Source organism: Piliocolobus tephrosceles, chromosome 7 (assembly GCF_002776525.5).
Source record: "Piliocolobus tephrosceles isolate RC106 chromosome 7, ASM277652v3, whole genome shotgun sequence".
NCBI lineage: Eukaryota > Metazoa > Chordata > Mammalia > Primates > Cercopithecidae > Piliocolobus > Piliocolobus tephrosceles.
The window spans coordinates 97,866,346-97,893,759 of record NC_045440.1 but is presented as its reverse complement, the minus strand read 5'-3'; the positions used below and the strand labels follow the sequence as shown (position 1 = coordinate 97,893,759).

Genomic DNA, 27,414 nt, shown 5'->3' with positions numbered 1-27,414 from the left:
TAAAAGAACTAGAGAGGCAAGAGCAAACACATTCAAAAGCTAGCAGAAGGCAAGAAATAACTAAGATCAGAGCAGAACTGAAGGAGATAGAGACACAAAAAACCCTCCAAAAAATCAATGAATCCAGGAGTTGGTTTTTTGAAAAGATCAACAAAATTGACAGACCGCTAGCAAGGCTAATAAAGAAGAAAAGAGAGAGGAATCAAATAGACGCAATAAAAAATGATAAAGGGGATATCACCACCGACCCCACAGAAATACAAACTACCATCAGAGAATACTATAAACACCTCTACGCAAATCAACTAGAAAATCTAGAAGAAATGGATAATTTCCTGGACACGTACACTCTTCCAAGACTAAACCAGGAAGAAGTTGAATCCCTGAATAGACCAATAGCAGGCTCTGAAATTGAGGCAACAATTAATAGCCTACCCACCAAAAAAAGCCCAGGACCAGATGGATTCACAGCTGAATTCTACCAGAGGTACAAGGAGGAGCTGGTACCATTCCTTCTGAAACTATTCCAATCAATAGAAAAAGAGGGAATCCTCCCTAACTCATTTTATGAGGCCAACATCATCCTGATATCAAAGCCTGGCAGAGACATAACAAAAAAAGAGAATTTTAGACCAATCTCCCTGATGAACATCGATGCAAAAATCCTCAATAAAATACTGGCAAACCGGATTCAGCAGCACATCAAAAAGCTTATCCACCATGATCAAGTGGGCTTCATCCCTGTTATGCAAGGCTGGTTCAACATTCGCAAATCAATCAACGTAATCCAGCATATCAACAGAACCAAAGACAAGAACCACATGATTATCTCAATAGATGCAGAAAAGGCTTTTGACAAAATTCAACAGCCCTTCATGCTAAAAACGCTCAACAAATTCGGTATTGATGGAACGTACCTCAAAATAATAAGAGCTATTTATGACAAACCCACAGCTAATATCATACTGAATGGGCAAAAACTGGAAAAGTTCCCTTTGAAAACTGGCACAAGACAGGGATGCCCTCTCTCACCACTCCTATTCAACATAGTGTTGGAAGTTCTGGCTAGGGCAATCAGGGAAGAGAAAGAAATCAAGGGTATTCAGTTAGGAAAAGAAGAAGTCAAATTGTCCCTGTTTGCAGATGACATGATTGTGTATTTAGAAAACCCCATCGTCTCAGCCCAAAATCTTCTTAAGCTGATAAGCAACTTCAGCAAAGTCTCAGGATACAAAATTAATGTGCAAAAATCACAAGCATTCTTATACACCAGTAACAGACAAGCAGAGAGCCAAATCAGGAATGAACTTCCATTCACAATTGCTTCAAAGAGAATAAAATACCTAGGAATCCAACTTACAAGGGATGTAAACGACCTCTTCAAGGAGAACTACAAACCACTGCTCAGTGCAATCAAAGAGGACACAAACAAATGGAAGAACATACCATGCTCATGGATAGGAAGAATCAATATCATGAAAATGGCTATACTGCCCAAGGTTATTTATAGATTCAATGCCATCCCCATCAAGCTACCCATGAGTTTCTTCACCGAATTGGAAAAAACTGCTTTAAAGTTCATATGGAACCAAAAAAGAGCCCGCATTGCCAAGACAATCCTAAGTCAAAAGGACAAAGACGGAGGCGTCACGCTACCTGACTTCCAACTATACTACAAGGCTACAGTAACCAAAACAGCATGGTACTGGTACCAAAACAGAGATATAGACCAATGGAACAGAACGGAGCCTTCAGAAATAATGCCACACATCTACAACCATCTGATCTTTGACAAACCTGACAAAAACAAGAAATGGGGAAAGGATTCCCTATTTAATAAATGGTGCTGGGAAAATTGGCTAGCCATAAGTAGAAAGCTGAAACTGGATCCTTTCCTTACTCCTTATACGAAGATTAATTCAAGATGGATTAGAGACTTAAATGTTAGACCTAATACCATAAAAACCCTAGAAGAAAATCTAGGTAGTACCATTCAGGACATAGGCATGGGCAAGGACTTCATGTCTAAAACACCAAAAGCAACGGCAGCAAAAGCCAAAATTGACAAATGGGATCTCATTAAACTAAAGAGCTTCTGCACAGCAAAAGAAACTACCATCAGAGTGAACAGGCAACCTACAGAATGGGAGAACATTTTTGCAATCTACTCATCTGACAAAGGGCTAATTTCCAGAATCTACAAAGAACTCAAACAAATATACAAGAAAAAAACAAACAACCCCATCAAAAAGTGGGGAAAGGATATGAACAGACATTTCTCAAAAGAAGACATTCATACAGCCAACAGACACATGAAAAAATGCTCATCATCACTCGCCATCAGAGAAATGCAAATCAAAACCACAATGAGATACCATCTCACACCAGTTAGAATGGCAATCATTAAAAAATCAGGAAACAACAGGTGTTGGAGAGGATGTGGAGAAATAGGAACACTTTTACACTGTTGGTGGGATTGTAAACTAGTTCAACCATTATCGAAAACAGTATGGCGATTCCTCAAGGATCTAGAACTAGATGTACCATATGACCCAGCCATCCCTCTACTGGGTATATACCCAAAGGATTATAAATTATGCTACTACAAAGACACATGCACACGTATGTTTATTGCGGCACTATTCACAATAGCAAAGACTTGGAATCAACCCAAATGTCCATCAGTGACAGACTGGATTAAGAAAATGTGGCACATATACACCATGGAATACTATGCAGCCATAAAAAAGGATGAGTTTGCATCCTTTGTAGGGACATGGATGCAGCTGGAAACCATCATTCTTAGCAAACTATCACAAGACGAGAAAACCAAACACCGCATGTTCTCACTCATAGATGGGAACTGAACAATGAGCTCACTTGGACTTGGGAATGGGAACATCACACAGTGGGGCCTATCATGGGGAGGGGGGAGGGGGGAGGGATTGCACTGGGGAGTTATACCTGATATAAATGATGAATTGATGGGTGCTGACGAGTTGATGGGTGCAGCACACCAACATGGCACATGTATACATATGTAAGAAACCTGCACGTTATGCACATGTACCCTAGAACTTAAAGTATAAAAAAAAAAAAAAGATACCTAGAAATATTCCAATTTGATCAAGTACTCTAAATGTATCGTTTCTTTTTAAACCAGATAACTGTAAATAGGCATTTTAAAACTAGGTACAGACTGAATATAAAATATTCCGTGTTAGCAATAACCTTTTGTGTTTTTTAGTGAGATCTTTTCAAATTAATCTTTCAACATTCATATTGCGAAATCCCAGTTCTTGTCAGTTCTCAAATCTAATGACAGCCTTTTGCATTTGTGATGCTGAGGATTAGAACGAGGTAATGAATGCACAAACTTGGCTAATTTAGCTTACCTTCCGTCCACAAAATTAATGCAACTGGATTCCTAACGGAAAAGCTTTTTAAATTTAAAATTCTGTTTTGGGTTTCTTAATTTACTATTCAAGATGTAATGCTAATTACCATTATAACAAAAAATTAAAATACAGATAAGAGCCCACCACTCTGTGGTGCTGATGACTTGCTGTGGAAGAACTGCTCATTAGGCAGAGGGGAAAGCCCTTGACCCCCCCAGGTAGCCACCTGGGAGAGGTATACTGGGCGAGGCTGCCTGCCTGAGCTGGGAGCCACAGGCTGTATTGATTCCCCTTCGGTTTTTCACAGTTCTAGGCCATTCCTTCTGTCCCGCGTAATTTGTATCCATTATCATAGATATTAGATGTGGAAAGATTTGGCAGGTCACCTAATTCCCCAGCCTTTTGCACAGAATGCTCCTGCTGAATATTTATGAGGCGGTTGTTAGCAGGCACCTGTGGAAGCCAGCCTATTAGCCATCATGGTCATTTACCACCACTGGAGGGGCGAACAACATCAAAGGAGCCTGAAAGCATAAGCACAAGTGGAAAAATAAAGAAAGAAGGAATGCCAGACACTTGACTAATTGTCAAATAATGAGGTTTATCAAAAACTTCCATTGAAACTGGATTCCTCTGTTTGGGGATCAGCTGAAAGGACTCTAAAGGGTACCTGGAGGTGGCTTTCTTTTCTTTTGTGTGTGAAAACCTCAAAATTGGCTCTTCCCATGGCAGAGATAGAGCACACTTCAAAAGCCAATCTGAAGGATTCTTGATTTAGGTACCATAAATTTAATTAAGATGAGACAGCACAGTACATACTTAATTAACACAAGATAACATTCTTGGTATTCCTCTGGGACAATGTGAGTTTTGAGATATTTTAAGCTAACTACAAAGCAGAAACTGAAGAGGAGATCTAGTATTATTTCATATATGGGATAATTTAGACACAAATCCAGATAAGTCAGCCCCCAAATCATTTTCTGTGTGTGAGGCTGGGTGCGTAGCTTTGGTGAATCAGGCTGCACTGACTGTAAAGCCTACATGAGCTAATAAGCTGGCACTCTTTGCTGTTTTCAACATCATCCTGAGAATGTAAAGACAACAGAGAAGGAAAACAGACTCTGCAATCAAACAGCAGATTCCAGATCTGCCCTGCACCTCATACTACTTAGGTAACCCCCTCAGCTGGTTTTAGCCCCAATTCTTATTCATAAAACAGAAACAGCAATAACCATTCATATGGATGTTAAGAAGGGCAAATAAAATAGTGAATGTACTGTATTTGGCACATTGTAGGTCTTCAATAAGTATTAGCTTCCCTTTCCCCTCTGAGCATTCTATAGTTCATTTAAATGTTCATTTCTAGAAGACATTATTTAAGCATGCAGCAAAAATTTTATTCCAGGTAAATTTGTGTGGCTCTAAATGCAATCAAAATTTCAAAATATTTCTAACTCATTGAACAGTGGAGGAGGCTTTTTAAGTGCCAAGCAATTAAAATTGCTCCCTTCACATATCCTTGAGTTTAATAGGAAACTGATGCAAAATTTAATGCTGGAGAAGAGACATGCTCAGGCATTTTGCTTTTCCCATTTGAAGGACACGGTAGCCTAGAATTTAACAGCTTTCTCTCTTCTGTAGAATTGTCAAAGCCTCCAAATATGCTACTTTTCAATAAACAGTAAAGAATTTGTAGGTCATTTCCTTTAGGTATTAAGGATAATTAAGCATTACAACACATTTGATATTTAAGGATTAAGAAACACCATTAACCACCATGGATGAAACCACAATTGGCTTTAGCCTCAGTCTCAACTTCTGTTTCACCTTTTTCTTCTTTCAGTCGTTAAACAACTCCTCTAAGTGGCTTCTATAGTAGAATTTATTTAACTATTCATAGTGTTCACAAGAGATGCTCACAATGTCCAAAGGCAGTATCTCTCTTTTAAATGAAAAAAATTAATGTTACTAAGGTCATGCATACCCAATATTAAATATTTGGATGAAACTAGGAAAAATGGCCAACATTCTGGATATTGCCAAATATCTGAGGTGTTAAGATGAGCGAGGTGAAGTTCCTGGATAGATGACGTGTAGACTCAGCTTCCATTTTCTAGGTACTAGATACTTCCTGGAGAATATGGCTTGCTTATAGGTCCGGAAGAGATCCGAAAGAAAGAGGGCAGAGCTCCAGAGAGGGTCCGGGGACTTGTTTTTGCTTTTGCTTTTGTTTTAGAGCCAGGGTTTCACTTTTTCACCCAGGCTGGAGTGCAGTGGCATGATCATGGCTCACTGTAGCCTCCACCTCCTGGGCTCAAGTAATCCTCCTCCCTCAGCCTCTCAAGTAGGTAGAACTACAGGAATGCACCACTGCACATCGCTAATTTTAAAATTTTATGTAGAGACGGGGTCTTGCTATGTTGCCCAGGCTGGTCTTGAACTCCTAGGCTCAGGCAGTCTTCCCACATCAGCCTCTCAAATTGCTGGTATTACAGGTGTGGGCCAGCACATCTGGCCCCAGTGACTTTTATTATAATAATTACATATATCATATAAAGAAGGCTGACCCCAATCTTGACTGAAGAACATGAGGATATGAAATCAGAACTAAATAGTGTTTAGAAACAGAGAAAAAAAAGATCCAGCAGAAGCCAAGAAATACACTATTAACAAAAGAATAAATAAAAAATAAAAGCAGCAACTTAAAAGAAAGGTTTATAGATGGGTAACAGAAAGCCTTTATGCCCAGTTCCTGGTGCGGTTCTTCTTTGGTGTACGTACACACAGACAGACACACACACACACGGACACAGACACACACAGACACAGTGTACACATGTCATAATAAAGGAAAGCAAAAGGGAACGACCAGCTCCTTTACAAGGCACATAAACACATTCTCAGGCAAAATTAAACTCCTTAGTTCTAGGGCAGTTAAAAAGCACACACTTTTAAATGTCCCCGAGGGCCTGTGAACCAAGGCATAGGGAGACACATGCCATTCTATGAATGGCAATGTATGTGCCTCTGTAATTGTCAACAGATGTGGCATGCCAAAAGACGGGAAACAACTTCCACTTAACACGTGCTTTCTAGTGACTGACAGGATTGAAGTCTTACAAAAATGAAGATTTGATGAATGTGGCATTCTGCTTAATTATGCTAAACTGTTTAGTTCTAATTTTCATAAATAGATTCAATGGTTGAGAAATAGGACACCTTTTCCTGATTCCCTCAAGAAAAAGATGGGGGGGGGGGGGGGGTAGGAAGAAAATAAAAGAGAGAAGCAAAACATCACGTTGCCATGGGATACATAAACTGTATAAATCAGATATTTACACATTTATATTAGAAAAAAATGAAATAAAACTGGTTCCAAGACTACATGTTGAAAATTAAGAAAATATGTTCCCTCACTTCTAAGATATTCTCATCAGTTTGTCTCCAGTATTTTAGTAGGTTGAAGTACCAATCTTTTGAACAACTTAAAACCCACATCTGAACCTTATTCGTGTTTATTTGATATAGGCAGTTTTGTGCTATTTCATCTCTTGCTCCTAAAAGTTTATGAGTAGACTGCTCCTTCATTCAAAATGTTCCTCGTTTACATAGTAAGCTATTTTCACTTCTGGAAAAATGTGGGGTTTGGGTTCTAGAGTTTTAATGCTAAAAGAGACTTACATCATGGCAGTGTGAGAAAAATAAAAGAGGCTTACAGAGGTACTTGTCCCATTTCCAGGTCACAGAAAATGCATACCCTATGTGTATTTTGGGATACATGCTATCTTAACATCACTGTTAGGGATGAGGCTCTTTGACGGTGAAGAATATCCAGTCAGTCCATAGCAGACAAGCTAGAACTTGATGTTGCCTGTGAGAGTCAGTCCAAGCGCTATTCTGTGCCTTTGACCAGGTGCTTTTATACCTTCACTCATATAATCCTCCACCGATTCTTACCAACCTATAATCAATTTACTTTGGCTGAATAGGAACTATAAAGAGACCTCAAAATCCCTGGAGGCATTCTTTGAAATAGAAGAGCTAGTAATGTTATTAATATTTGACATTTTTCTTCTTGGCATCATTCTCTGCAGTGTTGTACCATGTTACAGCGAAATGAGTCAGGCTGCTTTCCTAAATCAGGACACTGAACCAGTATAGTAGCAGGGAGGTTATAGTGTATGCTAGCAGCTCCATCACTCTTTTTTGTAACCACAAAGTAAGTATGCTAAGAACCCAATGGCTGGTGAGTGCCAATAGTACTTGTGCCTCTTTTGCAATGTTTCTTAGGATAGTCGAGTACATACCCAGTCATCCTCTCTACTGGGTCCAAATACATGAGGACATGTTCATAGCAAAGCTTTTTCAATAATGCTTTAAATATAAAATTATCCAACCCCCCTAAAAAACCACTTACTTAATATCAACTGTACAGAGTGTAATTGACATTCAAATACATTATCACTTATCAAATACATTCAATTCTCCCCATAGTCCTTTGAAATATTATTGACTTCATTTTACAGATCAGGAAATTGAAGTTCCAAGAAGTTAAGTAACTTGTCAAAAGCACACCGCTGTAAAGTGATGAATTTTGTTCCTCTTTCATGACACTTGCTGCCTCTCCATCTCAAGTGTCAGATAAGTGGTTAGAACAATCCAAATGTTAAAGGATGTTTCTGGGCCTTTTGTGGTTGTTTTACCTCATTACCTTATTCTTGGATAACATATACATTAGAGTAGCTGTAGAGAGTGTTCCTATAAATAACACTTACATAAACAAACAACTCTGCCTAGTTTTCTCACTTGCATGGGTAAGGAAATACTGTGGGGTGGGAGTGGGAGGACAGAACACTTCAGGTATTCAAGAATGCAGATTGCTGGGAGCTTGGTATGAAGTGATTCAACTCCTCATTTGCCTGTCAGTCTGAGAGTCTCAAGTAAACTGGACCAGAGGGGATAAGGCATACTTCTGTGATCTTAAATTTACCTTAAGGGGCGATTGTTGTGCACAGGTCATGGAGAGTGGAGAGACTAGGTGTTTTAATTTCAGGGAAGTTCCTGCTCCTGGGATCTTACTGCTGTCTTTCCTTGTTGGCCAATAGATCCTAGAATGGCAAGGGTTTTATGTATTTTATTTATTTTGAATCAGGTCTCAACAATGAAACAAAGCTGGTTATTGTATTTATCTTCACAGCTTTCCTTCTCCGCCATTTTAATGACTACAGCTCTTTGACCACAGGGATGGAGCCAGGCTGGGTCACTGTAACTTTTTCAATCGGGTTGGATAGGATGAATTTTTTGCCTGTTCTGTGCTAAAGAGGCTGTAAAGATATGTCTTGAGCTGCCCATAGTCACGGTTTAGCCCAAGGGGGAAGTTGGGCTGAGAGAATGAAAGTACCATGAAAAGAGAAGCTGGAATAAGCTCCAGAGAGAGAGAGGTATGTGTCCTAACAGCATTCAAATACCAATATCTGAGGCCAGATCAAACTCTACACTTCTGTGGCTTGCTTAATTTCCCCATTTTTGTTTCAGCTCATTTGAGACAGACCTCTATAACTTAGTACTGAGGAATCTAGACTAATATAGAAATCTCACTTTAATAGCTAAAATAATAAAAGTGGCTTATTAAGTGTTAATTTTGTGCCAAGCATTTCACTTTGACCATCTTATTTTTTCTCTTATGTAATCTCATGAGATAGGTATTAGTATCACTATTTTATTTAGGAAGAAATTGAGGTTCCAAGGAGTGAAGTGACTTTCCTAAGTTCACACAGCTAAAAAGTAGTAGAACTGCATCTTGAATCTATTTCTACATAGCTCCTTAATCCATACACCTAATGTCTAAATTATATTATATGTCAGTGGTTCTCAATTCTGGCTGCATATTAGAACACCTGGGGGCCTTCTGAAAACATGGGTGCTCCTGGGGGCCTTCTGAAAACATGGGTGCTCAGGCAGTATTGCTAGGGCTTCCAAGTTTGCACAAGTACAGTGGTGCCATTCACATGGAATACAGTGGAGCTGTGCTCCAGGAAGTTGAGGGCCAGGGAGATGATGAGGTTGTCGGTAAGCGGTGCCCCCCGCACTTGTGCAGCTGTTGTGGCCTTGCAGCCAGACCAATTAACTCTGACTTTCTGGGAGTGGGGCCCCAGCGCTGAGACAATTTTAAAAGCTCCCCAGGTGATTTTAAAGTACAGTCAAGAGTGCGAAGCACAACTCTAACCTTAACACATATCTTGGGTTTATGTGGGCTTTTACTTGGTCTACACTAGCACAAAACGAAAAATTTAAGCATATTGTGGGGGCAACTGAAGCTCACAAGCCAAGTGACTATAATGGTCAGGGTATCTCAGATAAAATCTTGTATGAGGAGTAGTGAGTCTGGAATCACTGACCCATCTAAATAAACAATGGCTTTATTTCTGCATTGCACTTTGCAGTTTAGTGCTAAAGGTATTAAATAGTATCTGTGTGTAACTTCATTTTTTAAAAAATTTCAAACATGATATTTATAATAATCAATGAACTATTTCTGTAAAAATGTAGATTTTATAAAGATGTATCCAGCAATCATTTTTCTCTTAGGTTTAAACTTCCAAAAATGGGATAGTTTTGAGTATTGGTGAAATCCATGCCATGTTTCTTATGTAGATACTACATAAGATACAATTCACTTACATGACAGTAAACTATTAAAGCTATTACAAAAAATAAATGTGTAGAAGGAAGGAAGAAAGGAAGGAAGGAAGGAAGGAAGGAAGGTAGGAAGGAAGGAAGGAAGGAGGGAAGGAAGGAAGGAAGGAAAGGTGGATACTAAGAATACTGAGGACACACTTCATATCTAGTCCTATGATAGGCAACAGATCATTCAGGTCTCAAAAGATGCATAACTAATAGATTTTACAGAGCTCGACCATATTTGATTTACAGATTATGAACTGGAAAGAATTAAGACAGCAAATGTCATATTTTAAAAGTAAGTTTAGTTACCATGAATTATGCAATCTCATATATTCTTATAAAAAATAGAATAAATATTTAATTCACTGTGTTAATATTTAACACAGTGGGAATGTGGGAATATTTAACACTGTGGGAATATTTAATTCACTGTGTTAAAAATCCCCATGAGCGGGATATGTAAGAATGTTAGGTTAGATGGTCACTTCTGAACTTTAATACTGAGCAAAGGAAGAGTTTAAGCCAAACTAGGCAGTTTATTGTATAATGTTTAGATATAACTCATCTTTATAGTAAAAGGTATAGTATAGAAAAAGTCCTATGCAATTTGAACTTAATTTTACCAAAATATTTTGCGATTTTTTCCTGTGATTTCTATAATCTTATAATTATTGATTAGATTGGTAAGTATATTTTCCAGCATAGCTCTTATAAGAAATCAGCGAAATGTCACACTACTCTAAGACTTATCTGACTCTGGCCGGGCGCGGTGGCTCAAGCCTGTAATCCCAGCACTTTGGGAGGCCGAGACAGGTAGATCACGAGGTCAGGAGATCGAGACCATCCTGGCTAACACAGTGAAACCCCGTCTCTACTAAAAAATACAAAAAACTAGCCGGGCGTGGTGGCGGGCGCCTGTAGTCCCAGCTACTCGGGAGGCTGAGGCAGGAGAATGGCGTAAACCCAGGAGGCGGAGCTTGCAGTGAGCTGAGATCCGGCCACTGCACTCCAGCCTGGGCGACAAAGCGAGACTCCGTCTCAAAAAAAAAAAAAAAGACTTATCTGACTCTAAGCTTCACTGAGCAGATTAAGTATGTCTAATTAGAGTCAGACTTTATTTCTGAGACTTCAGAAAACCACTGCCAATCGCAGTGCAATGCTTTGTGGGACTACTCCATCTCTCTCCAACTGAAAGCCTTAATTTGGCAAAACTTCCAGTAGCAAAACATCAAAGAAAATGCAACTTTTCCAGGAAATTGCTAGAAGACATGCAGTCAATCAGCAAGACTTGCGGACCTATGAAGGTGGGTTTTGTCTGGAGTCCCTCCAAGGAGAAGGATCTGGGTTAGCTGGAGCCTGCCCGGTGGCTAGGATTGTGCCCTACATATTTCACTCCTGCTCAAACCTTCAAAAGTTTCTAGCTGTCCTGAATCCTCAGAATGACCTTCTGATCCCAACTGAGGTTCCAGGCAACCCGTTTAGTTCTCTCTCTATTTCCCTATATTAACCTAAACGTTGGTCCAACCAGACTGCTTATCGTTTTAAGTACCCCTTACACTTTCTTACCTACCAAATGTTGCCCATCTCCAATTTTTGACATGGAATGCACTCCCTCTACATCCAGCACATTTTAGCGTTTCCTGAAAATCAGGTGAAATGCCGTCTCTTTGTGATGCCACCTCTTTGTGATGACTTTCTTTTGGCCTGAACCCCTATTGTACTCTGTTCTTCCTGGGTCTCAACCCTCCATTAACTCCTTAAGGATGGGGACTGCATCTTATATATGACATTGGAGTAAAACAGACTGTATATGTTAATTCTAACTTGTCTGCTTAATATCTTTGTGACTTTGGGCAAAGGAAACTCCCTGAGTCCCAACTGCCTCATCTGAAAATCGGTTACATAATAATAATTTATACTTCAAAATGTTCTTATGAAATTATGAGATAAGTAAAGCACCTATCATAATTTTGACATATAGTAGACAACCAATATATGTTAAATTCTCTCCTTAAGCCTCTTTTCTAATTGCTTCATAGCATTTATTTGGGTTTCTTAAATGAATGAGTGAATGAAATTGTGAAATTGAGTCATGTCTAAGAAGAAAGAACAGGCAATGGTATCCTGAGGATCTAGCTATGACACTGCATGGTAATTCATAAATCATATAATGACTCCTACTCATAATCTCTTTCCCACACTATAAAGAAAAATTAGAAAATAAGCACTTAAACATTTTAGAAATCAATAGTGGAGGTTTTAAAACAAAAATAAGAAAAATGGCCAGATGCAGTGGCTCCTGCCTATAATCTCAGCACTTTGGGCGGCCGAGGTGGGAGGACTGCTTGAGCCCAGGAATTCAAGATCAGCCTAAGCAGTATAGTGAGACCTCATCTCTAAAAATAAAAATTTTCAAAAATTAGCTGGGCACGATGGCGCCAGCCTATAGTCCTAGCTACTCGGGAGGCTGAGGTGGGAAGATTGCTTGAGCACAGGAGTTTCAGGTTGCAGTGAGCTATGAATGTACTATTGCACTCCAGCTTGGGTGAGATCCCATCTCTAAAAAAGGATAAGGAGGGAGGGAGGGAGGGAGAGACAGAGACAGAGAGAGACAGAGAGAGAGAGAGAAAGAGAAAGAGAGAAATGGAAATGATATCATATTGAGAGTAATATGCATCATAGGTTAACAGAAATTTGTACATCTCTAGTAGAATATACACACTAAAAACAAAAAGAATTACAGAAAACTCTTTTCAATAGTTATACTGTTGGTGATTGTGTTGATACTGTTTTTCTGAGACCACTGGGTGTGTATTGTGGGATAAAGCAAATGAGTGATTATGTTGTTCCACTGAGAGCCAGGATTGTAGGCAGGGGAAAAGAAGATGCAGATATAACATCAGCGAAGTTAAGTGCAACTTTATAGTCCTGAACTTAAATTGGAAATATCATATAATTAGTAATATAATTTCTGTTTGGAGAAAAAAAAGTGTTTCCTAGTCCTGTCTGCTCAAAAGACCTAGAAACAATGAAGAATCCAGTAGCAACTCACATACTTACTGCTCAGACTGTGGCCTCTAAATACTATGACCTAGGAAAATAAATTGGATTCTTTGAAGAGATAGCTGATTTCAGATCTAGGGCAGGACATGTACAAGATGGTCTGAAACAATTTGTCCTATCCAAAAACCAGGATGCTGTCAACAACTATGAGGGTCATGTCAAAAGGACTCAGAACCCGCTTAAAGAGGTTTCAGTTGGCCAAAGATGGGATAATTTGAGCATCAATAAAATAGCTACTACAATGGAATGAAACACATCAAATATTTTTAAATCCTTCAGTTAATAATGACAATAAAAATAAATCAATTATCTTTAGGTGATACTAGTAAACAAACTGATTGGTTTAAAAATAGGTAAATAGAAAGAATGAGGCATTTATCCTACCTTCTTATATAAAAGTATCTCAGAGTAACTGAATAGCTGATAAGGGGAAAGTTCTGTGTAGATTTATTTAAATTAATAAAGAAGGAATGATATGATTAGACTATACCATTCAGAATATACTGAAATTAAATCTAGTTGGCCCTTGAACAACGTGAGTTTTAATTGTGTGGATCCACTTTTACAAATATTTTTTTCCATAAATTTTTTGGAGATTTGTGACAATTTAAAAAAATTCTACAATGGACCACATAGTCTGGAAATATCAAAATAATTAAGAAAAAGGTATGTTATGAATGCATAAATATATGTGGATGCTAGTTTATTTTAGCATTTACTACCACAAAGTATACACAGATCTATTGTAAAAAGTTAAAATGTGTCAAAACATATGCACATAAACACAGATTGTACATGGCTCCCTTTGCAGATGAGAGAAATGTAAATAAATATAAAGATGCAGTATTAAATCATAACTTCAGAACATTATCTGTAGTACATACTGTACTATTGTAGTAATTTCACAGCTGCCTCCTGTTGCTATTGTGGTGAGCTCAAGTGTTGCCAGTATCTGGAAAAATGCTGCAGACGCTAATCACCTCTATGTGAGCAGTTCATCTCTCCAGTAAATTGCATATCACAGGAAAAAGTGGTATCTCATGGCTCTCACATAACTTTTCATCACATTTAGTGTAATACTGTAGACTTTGACTAACACCATAGGACTCATACAATGCACAACTAGTGATGTTGGAAGTGTTCCCAAGAAGCAGAGAAAAGTCGTGACTTTACAAGAAAAAGTTGAATTACTTGATACGTACCACAGATTGAGGTGTGCCACTGTGGTTGCCATTTCAGAAAATTCATCTTGTAAACAGATGGTATTGACATATAGAGTACAGTACTATAAATGTATCTCTTCCTTATGCTTTTCTTAACAGTTTTCTCTTCTCTAGCTTACTTTATTATAAGAATACAGTATATAATACATTTACAAAATATGTGTTAATTGACCATGTTATCATAAAGACTTCTGATCAACAGTAGGCTATTAGTAGTTAAGTTTTTGGGGAGTCAAAAGTTATATGCAGATTTTTGTGCGCAGGGCTCAGCACCCCTAAACTCCCTGTTGTTCAAGGGTCAACTTAATGTATCTAGGCTGCTAATGTCATAAAAAAGGAGATAATTAGACATTATTCCTAATGAAAACAAGCAGCAACATCTAGAAAGCATTTTAGCCCACTCCCTCTCCCCTGCCTAAAAAAAAATCAAACTTAAATCAGGGCCAGCCTCTAGATTTAACTCAATTCACAGGATATACAAGGGATAGGGGAACATGACAAATGATGCTGTGGAAATGGAGTCAGGACAAATACTTGGCATCTGTAACATATAAGTGATAAGAAGAAAAAAGATGGAAGTAGAACCTATGGATTACAAGAAACTTGGGATATATCAGCCAACTGCATTGTTTGAACCTTATTGGAATCCTGGTTTACATTACAAAACTATTTTTAAAGAAGTATGAAGACAATTGGGAATATTTGAAAACTGGCCATATATTAGATATTATATTAAGAAATCGCTGTGAAATATTTTAGGTAGAATAATAGTATTATAGTTATATAAATAAAAATGAGTCCTTCGCTGGGCTCAGTGGCTCATGCCTATAATCCCAGCACTTTGGGAGACCGAGGCAGGTGGATCACCTGAGGTCAGGAGTTCAAGACCAGCCTGACCAACATGGTAAAATCCCATCTCTACTAAAAATACAAAAATTAGCCTAGCATGATGGCACGCACCTGTAATCCCAGGTACTCAGGAGGTGACAGAGCAACTCTCTATCTCAAAAAAACAAAACAAAGCAAAATAAAACAAAAAACAAAAACAAAACAAAACAAAAACAAACAAAAACAAAACGAGTCCTTACCTTTTAGAAATACAAATTAAAATATTTATAAACGAAATGATGTGATTTTGGAGATCTGCTTCAAAATAAACTGGGTGTAGGAGAGTAGCTGGGGTGTAGCCGAAATAGGACTGACTGTGAGTGAAAAACTCCTTAAGCTGAGTGGTGGGTGTATGGGTGTTCATTATATTATTTTACTTTTGTATATGTTTGGAAGTTTCGGTAATAGCATTTTTAAAAATCACATTTTAAAATCACTTGATATATTAAAACATGTCAAAATAAGTTCTACATTCCCTAATTATTTAAAGCAGGGAGAGAAAAACCTTACATGGCTGACAAGGAGCAAACATATTTTGAAATCCTTGTTCCTTATACTCCACTGACTTTCAAGTAATTTTAGATATTTTTCTTAGAAATTTTAATGTAGCTTTATTTAGTTTTCTATGATGAAGTCTTTATTCTTATCTTCATGATTATTAAGCTAAACAAAATCAGTTTTCAATTGTGAGCTCCAGGAGAGAAGGGGCCATATCTCATTTTTGTATCCTCCATAATTTACATACACTATAGCTACCCATTGATCAAAGTGTAACGTAAGAAACAAATTTGAGAACTGGTAAAGTGAAACTGATGGAAAGTCCAATGAATAAGAAGGGGAACTCAGAAGAGCTCATCTTGAGACCCCAAAAGGGGAAGATAGAGAAGGAAAACTTCTAGGCTGTGTCATTAGAAGGCATGGGAAATGGTACAGAGACTTAAGTAATAGTGGTTTTTGTTGTTGTTGTTGTTGTTTTTGAGATGGAGTCTCGCTCTGTCGCCCAGGCTGGAGTGCAGTGGCTGGATCTCAGCTCACTGCAAGCTCTGCCTCCCGGGTTTATGCCGTTCTCCTGCCTCAGCCTCCCGAGTAGCTGGGACTACAGGCGCCCGCCACCTCGCCCAGCTAGTTTATTGTATTTTTTAGTAGAGACGGGGTTTCACCATGTTAGCCAGGATGGTCTCGATCTCCTGACCTCGTGATCCGCCTGTCTCGGCCTCCCAAAGTGCTGGGATTACAGGCTTGAGCCACCGCGCCCGGCCTAAGTAATAGTGTTTTATGGGTCATTGTCGTACATAAAATGGAGCAATATCATTATCTGATTTTCTAAAGCAATTGTTTTGAACCCTATGCTACCTCCTCAAGCTCCTGGGTTCTCTTTAAGTGTTCTCACTTTGAGCCTTCTACTTGAGTGTGACCTGGATGCTCCAGGCACGAGCTTTAGGGATTTACATCCTAAAACACTGCTTTTATTAATCCCTCTCCTTATAAAGCGTTCTGGTAACTTCGCATCAGCTATGAGAGTTTTCACCTGATATTTATGACACTTTTTCATCTGGCCCAGAGGTACTCACCTATTCTCATGGCCCACTGCCCTGCAAGATGAATTAGAAAAGTGGCGTCACTTTCCTTTCTGGCCCCACAGGGATACCTGCCTTGTTCATATTATTATCTCATCAGGAATGTCCTTCTCTACCCTCTTCTGTCCTTTTTTTTTTTTTTTTTTTTTTGAGACAGAGTCTCACTCTCACTCTTGTTGTCCAGGCTGGAGTGCAGTGGCGCAATCTTGGCTCACTGCAATCTCTGCCTCCCGGGTTCAAGCGATTCTCCTGCTTCAGCCTCCCGAGTAGCTGGGATTACAGGCACCCACCACTACATCTGGCTAATTTTGTATTTTTAGTAGAGAGGGGATTTCACCTTGTTGGTCATGCTGGTCTTGAACTCCTGACCTCAGGTGATCTGCCCACCTTGACCTCCCAAAATCCTGGGATTACAGGCGTGGGCTACCGTGCCTGGCCTGTCCATTCTGACACTACCTATCTTTCAATGTCCAGCTCAAGCTCCTCTCTTCCAGGTCTTTCCTGTCTTCTGACCTGTGAGCCCCTGCAGTTATTCTGCATGTGTTATTTATCTTGGTACTATACCAAAAACTTCCTTTTATTGTTCCTTTGCTTATTTTCATGTTTAAATCAATACATCTAATCAGTAAACATTTACTGGATACATTTTATGTGCCAAGTAATAATGGTTGTCGTGGGTATATAAACAAGAAGAAAATAGTCTCTTCATCCTCAATCCAGTTAAGGAGATAAAGTACAAAGCATATTAACTTTAAAGTTAAAGTGTGTGCTTTAAAAAACTTTTCAAGGCACAATAGAAGAGACTTCATAAAGCAGTGCATGACTGACTGCCCAATGGTATAACAATTTGCTCTTCTCCTACTTGGTAATTATCCTAGAAGGCATGAGCCAGGTCTGCTTTGGGCAAGATACCCAGTGGTTTTTGTTTGAGCTGAAGCAGATCTACTGCAAGGGGGAAGAGCAGAAGAAGCTTATAAGCCGTTCTGATGAACAATTTCCAGGAACTCAATATTGATGAGGATGTCATACACAGCTGTCTAACAAATAGCAGTCAGTGAATAGCAAGAGCTCTGACTCACCTGAATTAAAGAGGTAAGAGATAACCACCTACTATAATTCTCTGTATAGCCATTATCAATGTCTAATGTTTTTCTCTATTCTTAATCTATTTCTTTGTTATAGTCTGTATCCTCCCAATGTCCCACCCCTCCATCACAATGTAAACTCCACAAGAGCAGAGACCTGGTGAGTCTTTTTCATCCTCTATCCTCGGTGTCTAAACAGCACTTGGTTTAGAGTAGGCACTCAGCACATGCTTGCCGATTGAATGAAACTGCCCTGGCTATTTAAATGAGGGCTTGAGGGCTACAGCCACAAATCAGAGAGGTTCCTTTTCATGTTCCCAGTAGGGTGAAGTCTGCTTACCATGGAGCATCAATGCCTTCAAACATCACTGCACAGAGTGTTTTCACCATACGGGAGGCACCCTTTAATTAGGGACAACAGGGGACATAGAACTGCTGGGCTGCACTATTCTACCTGGTGACTGGAGAATGCAGGAGTCCTGGATCCAGAGGCTGAACCTTCAATTTACTTTACAGTACCATTCCTACTTGTGTTCTGATGTCTCCTTTCATAGAACATTTTAGAGGAAAGGCTTTTGGAAATGTAGCAATGGAAAGTTTTAATTTAGTTCTGCTTAATGCCATATGAGGTATTGGGCAGAAATAAGCAAGATGGAAAATACGTTAAATTCTGAGTAATCTGTGTATTTGGTACTTCAACGTGGAGTGTGAACTATTATAGAAAATATGAAATAAATTAAAATATGATTTTTAAAACAACACAGTATGCAAAGAAAGAGGACAGCTCAATGAGTGACGTTATTACCAAAGTAATCATAACTTACAGTTGTGTCTTGCATTACAGTTAATAAACCTCATTGGCATTATCTTACTCTTCCTACAAACATGGATCCCGCTTATTCAGCATTTGAGTCATGGACATTTTGTCGAGGGCCAGGCAGTTGTAGGCACTGAGAATTCTGAGGAATTCACAACTGATCACAATTAGGAGAACAAGGTAAGTACTAAGAGGAGAGGTGAACACAGGGCATTGCAGGAGCATACCCAGGGGACATTTACTCAGACTGGAGCACATTGCAGAAGGCTTGAGAAGGAGGAGAACAAGGAGCTGCATCATGAGTGAGTGGAAATTAACTGGTGAAAAAGACAGAATAGGGCAGGTCCAGTAGCAAGGAAATATGAGAGCAGCAGGTGTGCCTGGAATTTCAATTAGACTTGTATGACTGAGAGATGGATAGAAAGGACTGGAGGAGTCTTTAGGGTTTTCTAGGTATATGGTCATATCATCAGCAAACAGCGACAGTTTGACTTCCTCTTTACCGATTTGGATGCCCTTGATTTCTTTTTTTTTAAATTACCATTTTCATTTGTTTGTTTCCATAGGTTATTGAGGAACAGGTGGTGGTTGACTACATAAGTTATTTAGAGGCGATTTCTGAGATTTTGGGCCTTGAGTGCAATACTTGGTGAGCACTTTAGTCATACATAACACTCTGGAGACAGCAGGGAGATGCTGGAGGATTGGAAGCAAGGAGTAGAGATGATGAGATATTGCAGCTACTTTTAATTATTTACCCAATAGACATCATCATCTTTTCCCTAAAGAATCCCAATTTTTCTCAAACGGCTTCTCAGGAAGTTGTTTTTCAGTGAATACTGGGCCCCACCCTATGCCTAGGAAGTAAAATTTGATCAGTATAAGCCAATCTAGGTAATTTCACTTTCTATCGCCACTGCATGATTTAGCCACAGACATACGTCACAATTTTGGCCAATAATATGGAGTTTAAGAAACCTGTTTTAGGGCTTCTAGAAAACATTTCCTCACTCTTCAAAAGGGATATCTGTTACAGACATTTTCTCTTCCACTACTGCACAATGTATGAGAATGTGCTGCTTAGAGCAACTGCAGTCATCCTGGGACCACAAAGGGACAGGCCTGACAAAACTCTACATGCTGAGAATGGCAACATGGAAAGATGTAAAGAACCAAGGTCCCTGATGTGGTCGAATGGCCAAATTATGCATTCTGTAACACCTGCTGCAAAGTTCTTTTTAAGCGAATTTAAAACCATTATCCCCTTACTGCCATTCTGACTGGGTCTTCTGTTTTATTTTGCAGCCAAAAGCATCCAGGTTGATATACTGATTTTCACTTTAGAAAGTTCACTCTGGAAGCAGTGAGCCAATTAGGTGAAAGAGGATTAAAAATACAGGTTGGGACATTACTAAGAGGCTGCTGTAGGAATCAGTGAGTTTTGGTGAGACAAGGTCTGTGGGGGTGGAGAGGAGGGAATGGGTTTAAGAAATAGGAGGGATTTGGAGTAAACAGGACTTGTAAATGTTTGGCTTTATGTCCTGGGTGCTTTTGAGGTTTCTGGATTATGGTGCCTGCTAATGAGATAGGGGACAGAGGAGGAGGAGAACACAAGTGGAGGCTTGGTAGAAATAATGACTCATAGGTTACCAGACCTATTTTGCAGATGAAATAACCAAGTATCATTAGTATCATTACTAGTCTGTGTTGTCTGTGAGGGTATGTATGAATCTTATCTGTTTTTTTTTTTACTACTGATTCTCCAGTACCATACAACAGTTGATTAATAAGGATGCTTAATAACAAATAAATGAGGCTTAGAAAAATTACATCGTTTGCCGATATAGTTAGAAGTTTTGAAGCCAGAATACATACTCAAGTCCTCTAACTCCTTCCAATATACCATCTACCACAAGCCACCACACTAAAAACAACAACAACAAAAAGCTGAATTTCAGGTTCTGAAGCAGAGGAGTAAACTCTTCTTGGAAGATATAGAGTAAGAGTGGGCTCATTCTCTCAGGTCACAGTAAGAGGGTATTTAATTTTTTTCATTAATGTATATTTTGTGAAAGAGTTTCTAAAGAAGAAATATATTCAAGAAGGATGCACTTAGGGACATCTAAGAACCATGGATTATACCTCATTGGTGACATACTCAGAATGAAATAGACTCCTTTCATCCTAACCTGGAGCTCAGAATTGGAGAATCAGGCAAAAACTTAAGATTTAAAGCCTCTCTATTATCTAGAGTGAATAGAGACTAGCTAAAATCCCTCTTAGATCACTTTAAGTCATTTCTTGTATTGTCTTTCAAATTGTCAGGGAATAGCAATTCACCGTTTTATGTGTGCGAATCACTAACGTATTGAAAGATATATCTTCTCTTAGTCTTTGCTCCTTTAAGAGAAATAATCCTTATTGCTCTAGGCTTCCCAATTTATATCATTCTCCCAATATTTTTTATACTTTTTTGGCTCTTTTCTTAGTATTCTTTATTTTCTTCACATTCTTAAACTGAAGTATCTAAAAGCTTGTCTAGACAATAATTATTTCAATGTTTTTGTTTCTGCTAAGTCAGAGTTATAAGAATTTAAATGTTTCCCAAAATTAAACCGACAGCTATGGAATAGGCAAAGAATTAGAAATTATTGACCTTAACCTCAAAGGACTGAACACTGCGTATAGGCAGCAGGATGCACATAAACCCCTAATGTTCCAAGAATAATATCACAGTTTGTAATTCACACTCCAGGTTGTGGGACAGAGTCTTGAAGCGCATTAGAAATTTGGAAAAGCAATAGAGCACTATGGACTCAGGAGGGATTCACGAACACTAATGACTACAGAATGAGCCTTAAAGAGGACTGAGGATTTGGAGGGAAAGAATAGGAATATGGAAGGAGATGGACATGGGAGAAGGCTGGAATCTGAAGATCTAGAACAAAGGTTTATGCAGAAAGTACATCCAAGATGCTTTTTAAAGAAAATCTTTTTCCCCCCAAAGCCTTATATTTATGTTGACAGTTATTCTGTCCATTATAGATATCATCTAGATGGGTAAAAGATATCATCTTTTGTCTCCCAAAGATGACCATATTATAAATTGATCCTTTTGTCTTCTATAATTAATGAAAACAATGTTGAATTTTAATTCTATCTGTGTGATACATATTTAATTCTATCAGTATTTTGGTAAATAGTATACATGGGACATTGGGGCCTAGTCATCATACAGTCACCTCAAATTATAGAAATTTAATAGGCCTAGAACATGGTAGGGACTCAATAAATGTTTATTGAATCAATGAAAGAAAAAAGGACTGGAGTTTAGAAATATTATTTATCATTAATTTTTTAGAAGTTAGGTGAGCAGTTATTTAAATGATAACTTAATTAGTATTTAGAATCCTACCCTTAGCTTTAAGTTATAATTTATCAGGCCTTCACAAATATAGGGTACACAACTGATATATTTTTACTTTCTTTTTTCTTTTTCACAAATTCATCTTCATCTTTTAGAAAAAGATGAAGAACCCAAGTATGGTTCTTCATCCTTTTCTTTCTTTTTTTTTTCTTTTTAGAATCAGAGTTTTTTTTTTTTTTTTTTTTTTTTTCTCACAGATAGGGGTCTCGCTGTGTTGCCCAGGCTGGTCTTAAACTCCTAGCCTCAAGCAATTCTCCTACCGTGCAGCCTCTCAAAGTGCTAGGATTACAGGGGTAAGCCACTGCGCACAGTGAAGTTCCTGAAATTTTCAATAGGTAACAGGAGTTATAAGTAGTACCATTGTTTCTTCCAGGAATAGCCCAAATTTGAAATATCAAAGGATAACTCAAAAGTAATAAAAGGAAGATAGCAGTAATTTAGTTCTCTCTTATAATGGTCTAAAGGAAATAAAACAGAATTCCAGGAAACATTTATAGTCATCTAAATGAGCTACTGACTTTATGCAAACCTTTCTGATCTTTCAGAGGTAAAGAAGGGAGTAGAACAAAGAATGTGAGAAGATATAAGTAGTTATTTATAATAACAAACTCCTTTCTCTCAGGGGTAAATCACTGTGGAGCAGGAATGGACTGAAATCCTTTGCATAAGCAAGAGCTGAGTAAGATAAACATTTTAGACACTGCCAGAGATTTGGAGACTTCTCAGCATTCCAGACTCCTCAGTGTTGTTGCATATTGTGAGAAAAGGGCCACCAGCCTTGAAGCCAAAATGGCCTGTTTTCAGGGTGACTCCTGCCCTAAGGGCGGTATAGTCTTGGGCGAGTCACTTAACCCTTATGAGTCTTTCTTCATCTGCAAAATAGGGATAATGATAATTGTATCTCCTTCATAGGATGGTTGTATGGATAAAACAGTATCTGCAAAAAGCCTGAGTACTTCCTACATATTAGTAGTTCAATACATTTTAACTCTTATTAATTCTTTTTTGTTTGTTTGTTTTGAGATGGAGTTTCACTCTTGTTGCCCAGGCTGGAGTGCATTGGCATGATCTCGGCTCACTGCAACCTCCGCCTCCTGGGTTCAAGCGATTCTCCTGCCTCAGCCTCCCAGTTAGCTGGGATTACAGGCTTGCATCACCACACCCGGCTAATTTTGTATTTTTTTAGTAGAGACGGGGTTTCACCATGTTGGTCAGGCTGGTCTCGAACCCCTGACCTCAAGTGATTTACCCATCTCGGCCTTCCAAAGTGCTGAGATTACAAGCATGAGCCACCACACCCGGCCTCTTATTCTTATGCAACTATAATGGGCTCAGTCTCCCCACTCCATTCTGTTAGATAGAAATCAAATCTGACCTCACCTTACCATGGCAGAAACAGAAAACGCTTTCTTATTTTAGGTGAAAAGAATCAAATTAACCTGATCACTCCAAACAGAGCCATTCTTATGCAACATGTACATGTGAAGGAATAAAGCTAGAACCAAGTCTCAGTGATCAAATACAACAAAATAAGAAATACCTGGGATGGGGAGGGACAGGTTTTTGTTCCCAATTCTGTCTTAGGTTTTAGCTCCTCACCTCACCTTTTGGCACCCCGAGTCTGCACTCTCATTCACCCACAGTCTACCAGTCTTTTCCTCACAGCTACCACACAGCAGCTTATTCAGGGTTTCTCAGTTTTTAAGAAGTTCCTGTTGAAATATTTCAGAATCAGGAAAAATCTAGAATTTCATACAAATGATTCTATATAACTTAAAGGGCAGACTCTCTCCCCTACACTTAGATCATGTTTATCAATGACATATATGTAGATAGTATTAGATCTGTCCGGAGAAGTACAGCATTGTAAATGGAAATGTTGCTTTAAGAAATTTCAAAATACGTTAACATATACACAGAACAAAGAACAAAGGGAAATAATTTTGGTCTTTGTATTAGAATAAAGAAAAGCTCCTTTTATTTTTAGTTATGAAAGATTATTATAAACCTTAAAACTTAAAATATGCCTTAAAAGTCTGCAGTATTGCAAGAATAAGCTTTTTAAAAATCTTAAATCTATGTAGTATGTAACTATTGGTAAAATCTACTTTGCAGCCTGGAAAAAAAAATCTGGAGTGGAGTAGGTCCAGAGACACTGTTTTAGTACCTCTGAAATGTTTGTAGCCACAGAAATAGTTCTGAATATAGCAATGTTAAAACTGTTCAAAGGTTGGGCTTCCTATTTGTATAGTACAAATACAGAACAATTTGCAGATGGATCCTTTAACTTTTTTGGATTATGGATATAATGGTGTTGAGGGAGAAACCTTGAGTCACAAACACTGAAAATCAATAACCTTTTTCAATGGCCAGGCTTAGGTAACTTCATGAAGTAGTATAAATTTGTCTTCTTTAAGACTGTTCTAGAGGCCAGGCGCGGTGGCTTATGCCTGTAATCCCAGCACTTTGGGAGGCCAAGGTAGGCAGATCACTTGAACCCAGGAGTTGGGAGACCAGCCTGGGCAACATGGAGAGACTCTGTCTCTATAAAAAATACAAAAGTTAGCCATGTATGGTGGTGCACACTCATAGTCCCAGCTACTTGGGAGGCTGAGACAGCAAGATTGCTTGAGGCCTGGAGGCGGAGGTTGCAGCGAGCTGTGATCGTGTCACTGCACCCCAGGCCGTGCAACAGAGTGAGACCTTATCTCAAAAAAAAAAAAAAAAAAAAAAGACAGTTCCAGCTTGTATTCCTGTAAGTAACCTCCTCATGTCCACTCCCATTTCATAATTTTATCCCTGACTCCAGGGACTTAGGACTTCTCTTCGGGATATTCACATGATAAATCACTGACCAGGATAAATTAGCTTATGCTCAACCTCTTGCACAGGAGTCTTTGCATTAAGATAAAATATGATTAAAAGGAAGTACCCCACCCTCAAGGAATCCATCTCTAATGGTAAAATTTCAGATACCACAGTGTTTTAATAGGGAATTATTTGGATCAGGGAAGTTTTTCTAGCACAGGACTAGAACTAGAAGGATATTAGTAGTAATATTTGCCTTCTACTCTATTTCTCAAATTTTGGTTATGAGATCATTTGTGCTCTAGTCACCAAAGATACCTCCTTAAAAAACAAAACAAAACAATGGATTTTTAGGCCCAATTCCAGAATGACTAAATCAGAATCTCTGGGAGTGAGGAGCTTATAATTTAGAAAGAGTAGAGGGATACAGATGGGTAAACAAATACAAGGTGAGGACTATCATCCCAGTTTTGGAAATCACTGGATTATACCTTGAACAAAAGCTTAAGGTTTCCATGCACAACCTGGCCTACCAGTATTCCTTGTGCTCTATTAAAGTAGAAATTTTATTTTAAATTGTTGGTAACATATAAGGAACATAACTTCATCTTTTGGTCTTACCAGGCACTCCAGCTTGGATCCAAAAGTTGATGTCTGTCCCTTCTCCATGGCTCAGGACCTGAGTGATATTGAGGGGCTGCAGCAGGCTCATAACCTCCTCCATGATGGCCCTGGCCTTTTCACTGCCAGTGAATTGCAGCCCAGTGGGTAAGAAGGTTCCCGTGTCAGACTCCATCACTAGGCTGTAGTTGGAAATATTTACCTAAACACAAGAGAAAGTTGTTTGGTTTTTATCTGTTGCTTCTGTGTTTTCTCCTTGGGAACTATCAAACAACAATTACCAAATACTTTACCTCCTCACGGCTGTGCCAAAACACATGTTGCTGTGCCTGACTTAGGGTCTGGTCTGCATATTATCTAACCATTCTGAGATGCACAATTACTCAGCCTAGGATTTGCCAAACTCAAGAGTTGGCTTGAAAGGATTAAAAAATATAATGAAGGGAAATATAAAGCCCCATATCAAAGATGTTCAGTTGTTTCTACTAGCAATAATATTCTTTCGACTAATTTTCTTCAGTGTTCACTGTGTTCCGGTATACAATTCCTCCTATGTGGCAGGGATCTCCAGCTAGTATTAGCCACGCTCAGAAAAAAGAAGGTATGCTCTGTGAACTTATTTCTTTGCACCTCTTCCCTCTAAATAGATATTCTATCTTATCTTAATTGTGAGTTCTGCCGAAGCTTAAAGACATCAAGCTGACAGGTTTGTCTTGGGGTTCTGATTTTGTTGTTGTTCCATCTGTCGAATCCTCAGGGAGGGAGGTAATAGAACAAGGCATGAAACACTGCTCTCCCTGGTGTAAAACCACAGCACTCTAATTCCAGGCAACTCTGCCAGGCCACTAGTTCATAAACTCTTTCCAAATAAAGTCTGGTAAGAAAGCACACAGTTATTTCATGTAGCCAATATTGTCACAGCACGAACTTAGAATATAATAGGCTCTTGACAGGTTGCACAGTTAAATTGCTACCCAGCCCTAAAACTTGCAACTTTAAGATCCTTCAAACTGGCCAGCTCATCTATTTCCCAGGAGCCATCCACATCTTTAAGACTTACCAACTGCCACCTTGGTTGACTTATTCCCAAGCTATCCTTGGATAAACACTGCTACTCATTCCTCATTACTCACCTAGTAAAAAATCAATAACAACATTTGTACATTGCATCCGGAGAGCTTTCACATTTGCAGTCTCCTTTGGTGTTCTTTGGCCACTCATAAAATAGACAAAGCAGTATTATTAATGTTGCTGTTTTATAGGAAAGGATCTGACAATCAGAGAGGTCAAGTGATTTGCTCAATGTCATACAGCTGGCAAATGGTAGCGCTGGCTCTGAAACTCCCTGCTTTCCAAGACTCCACACTACATCACTAGCACGGCACTGAAGGGTAAGCAATACTTGTTCTGCATTTAGAATGATTTTCCACTTACATAACAATTTGGGGATTGCATAGCATTTTTTTCTAAAACAGATTCCATTTTACAATGATTGCCTAACCTTTTGCTCTTGAAGTGTATTGTAGTTACAAGGGCAAGAGCAGTGACAGGTTCTAAAGAAAGATGTTGCCGGCATTTACTGAATGCAGGGCCCTGAGACACCAACACTTTTTGTTATTGTTAATGATGAGAAGGTTAACGATGCAGAAGTCTGTTCATATTTCTGTATATGAACAAGTCTAAGGGACTTGTCTTCATGGTGATTTTCAGTGAAAGACCCAAAGCATTTATAATAAAAAGTGCCACCTCAGCTGAAAGCTGAGGTTACTGCATTATGGTAGCATCATTAGAGTTAATGGTATGCAAAATATTTGCATTAA

The 27,414-nt window shown here is 38.7% G+C and overlaps 1 protein-coding gene and 1 long non-coding RNA gene across 2 annotated transcripts in view; one reads left to right on the top strand and one right to left on the bottom strand.

Moving 5' to 3' along the window:
- CPQ (carboxypeptidase Q) overlaps positions 1-27,414 on the bottom strand; it is a 519,617-nt gene that overhangs the window by 53,529 nt on the left and 438,674 nt on the right. The window contains exon 7 of the mRNA XM_023183981.2: positions 25,595-25,796. Coding sequence (XP_023039749.1) covers positions 25,595-25,796 — 202 coding nt within the window. The remainder of the gene's footprint in view (positions 1-25,594; positions 25,797-27,414) is intronic.
- Positions 1-27,414, top strand: part of LOC111520889 — a 508,845-nt gene that overhangs the window by 362,304 nt on the left and 119,127 nt on the right. The window lies entirely within an intron of this gene.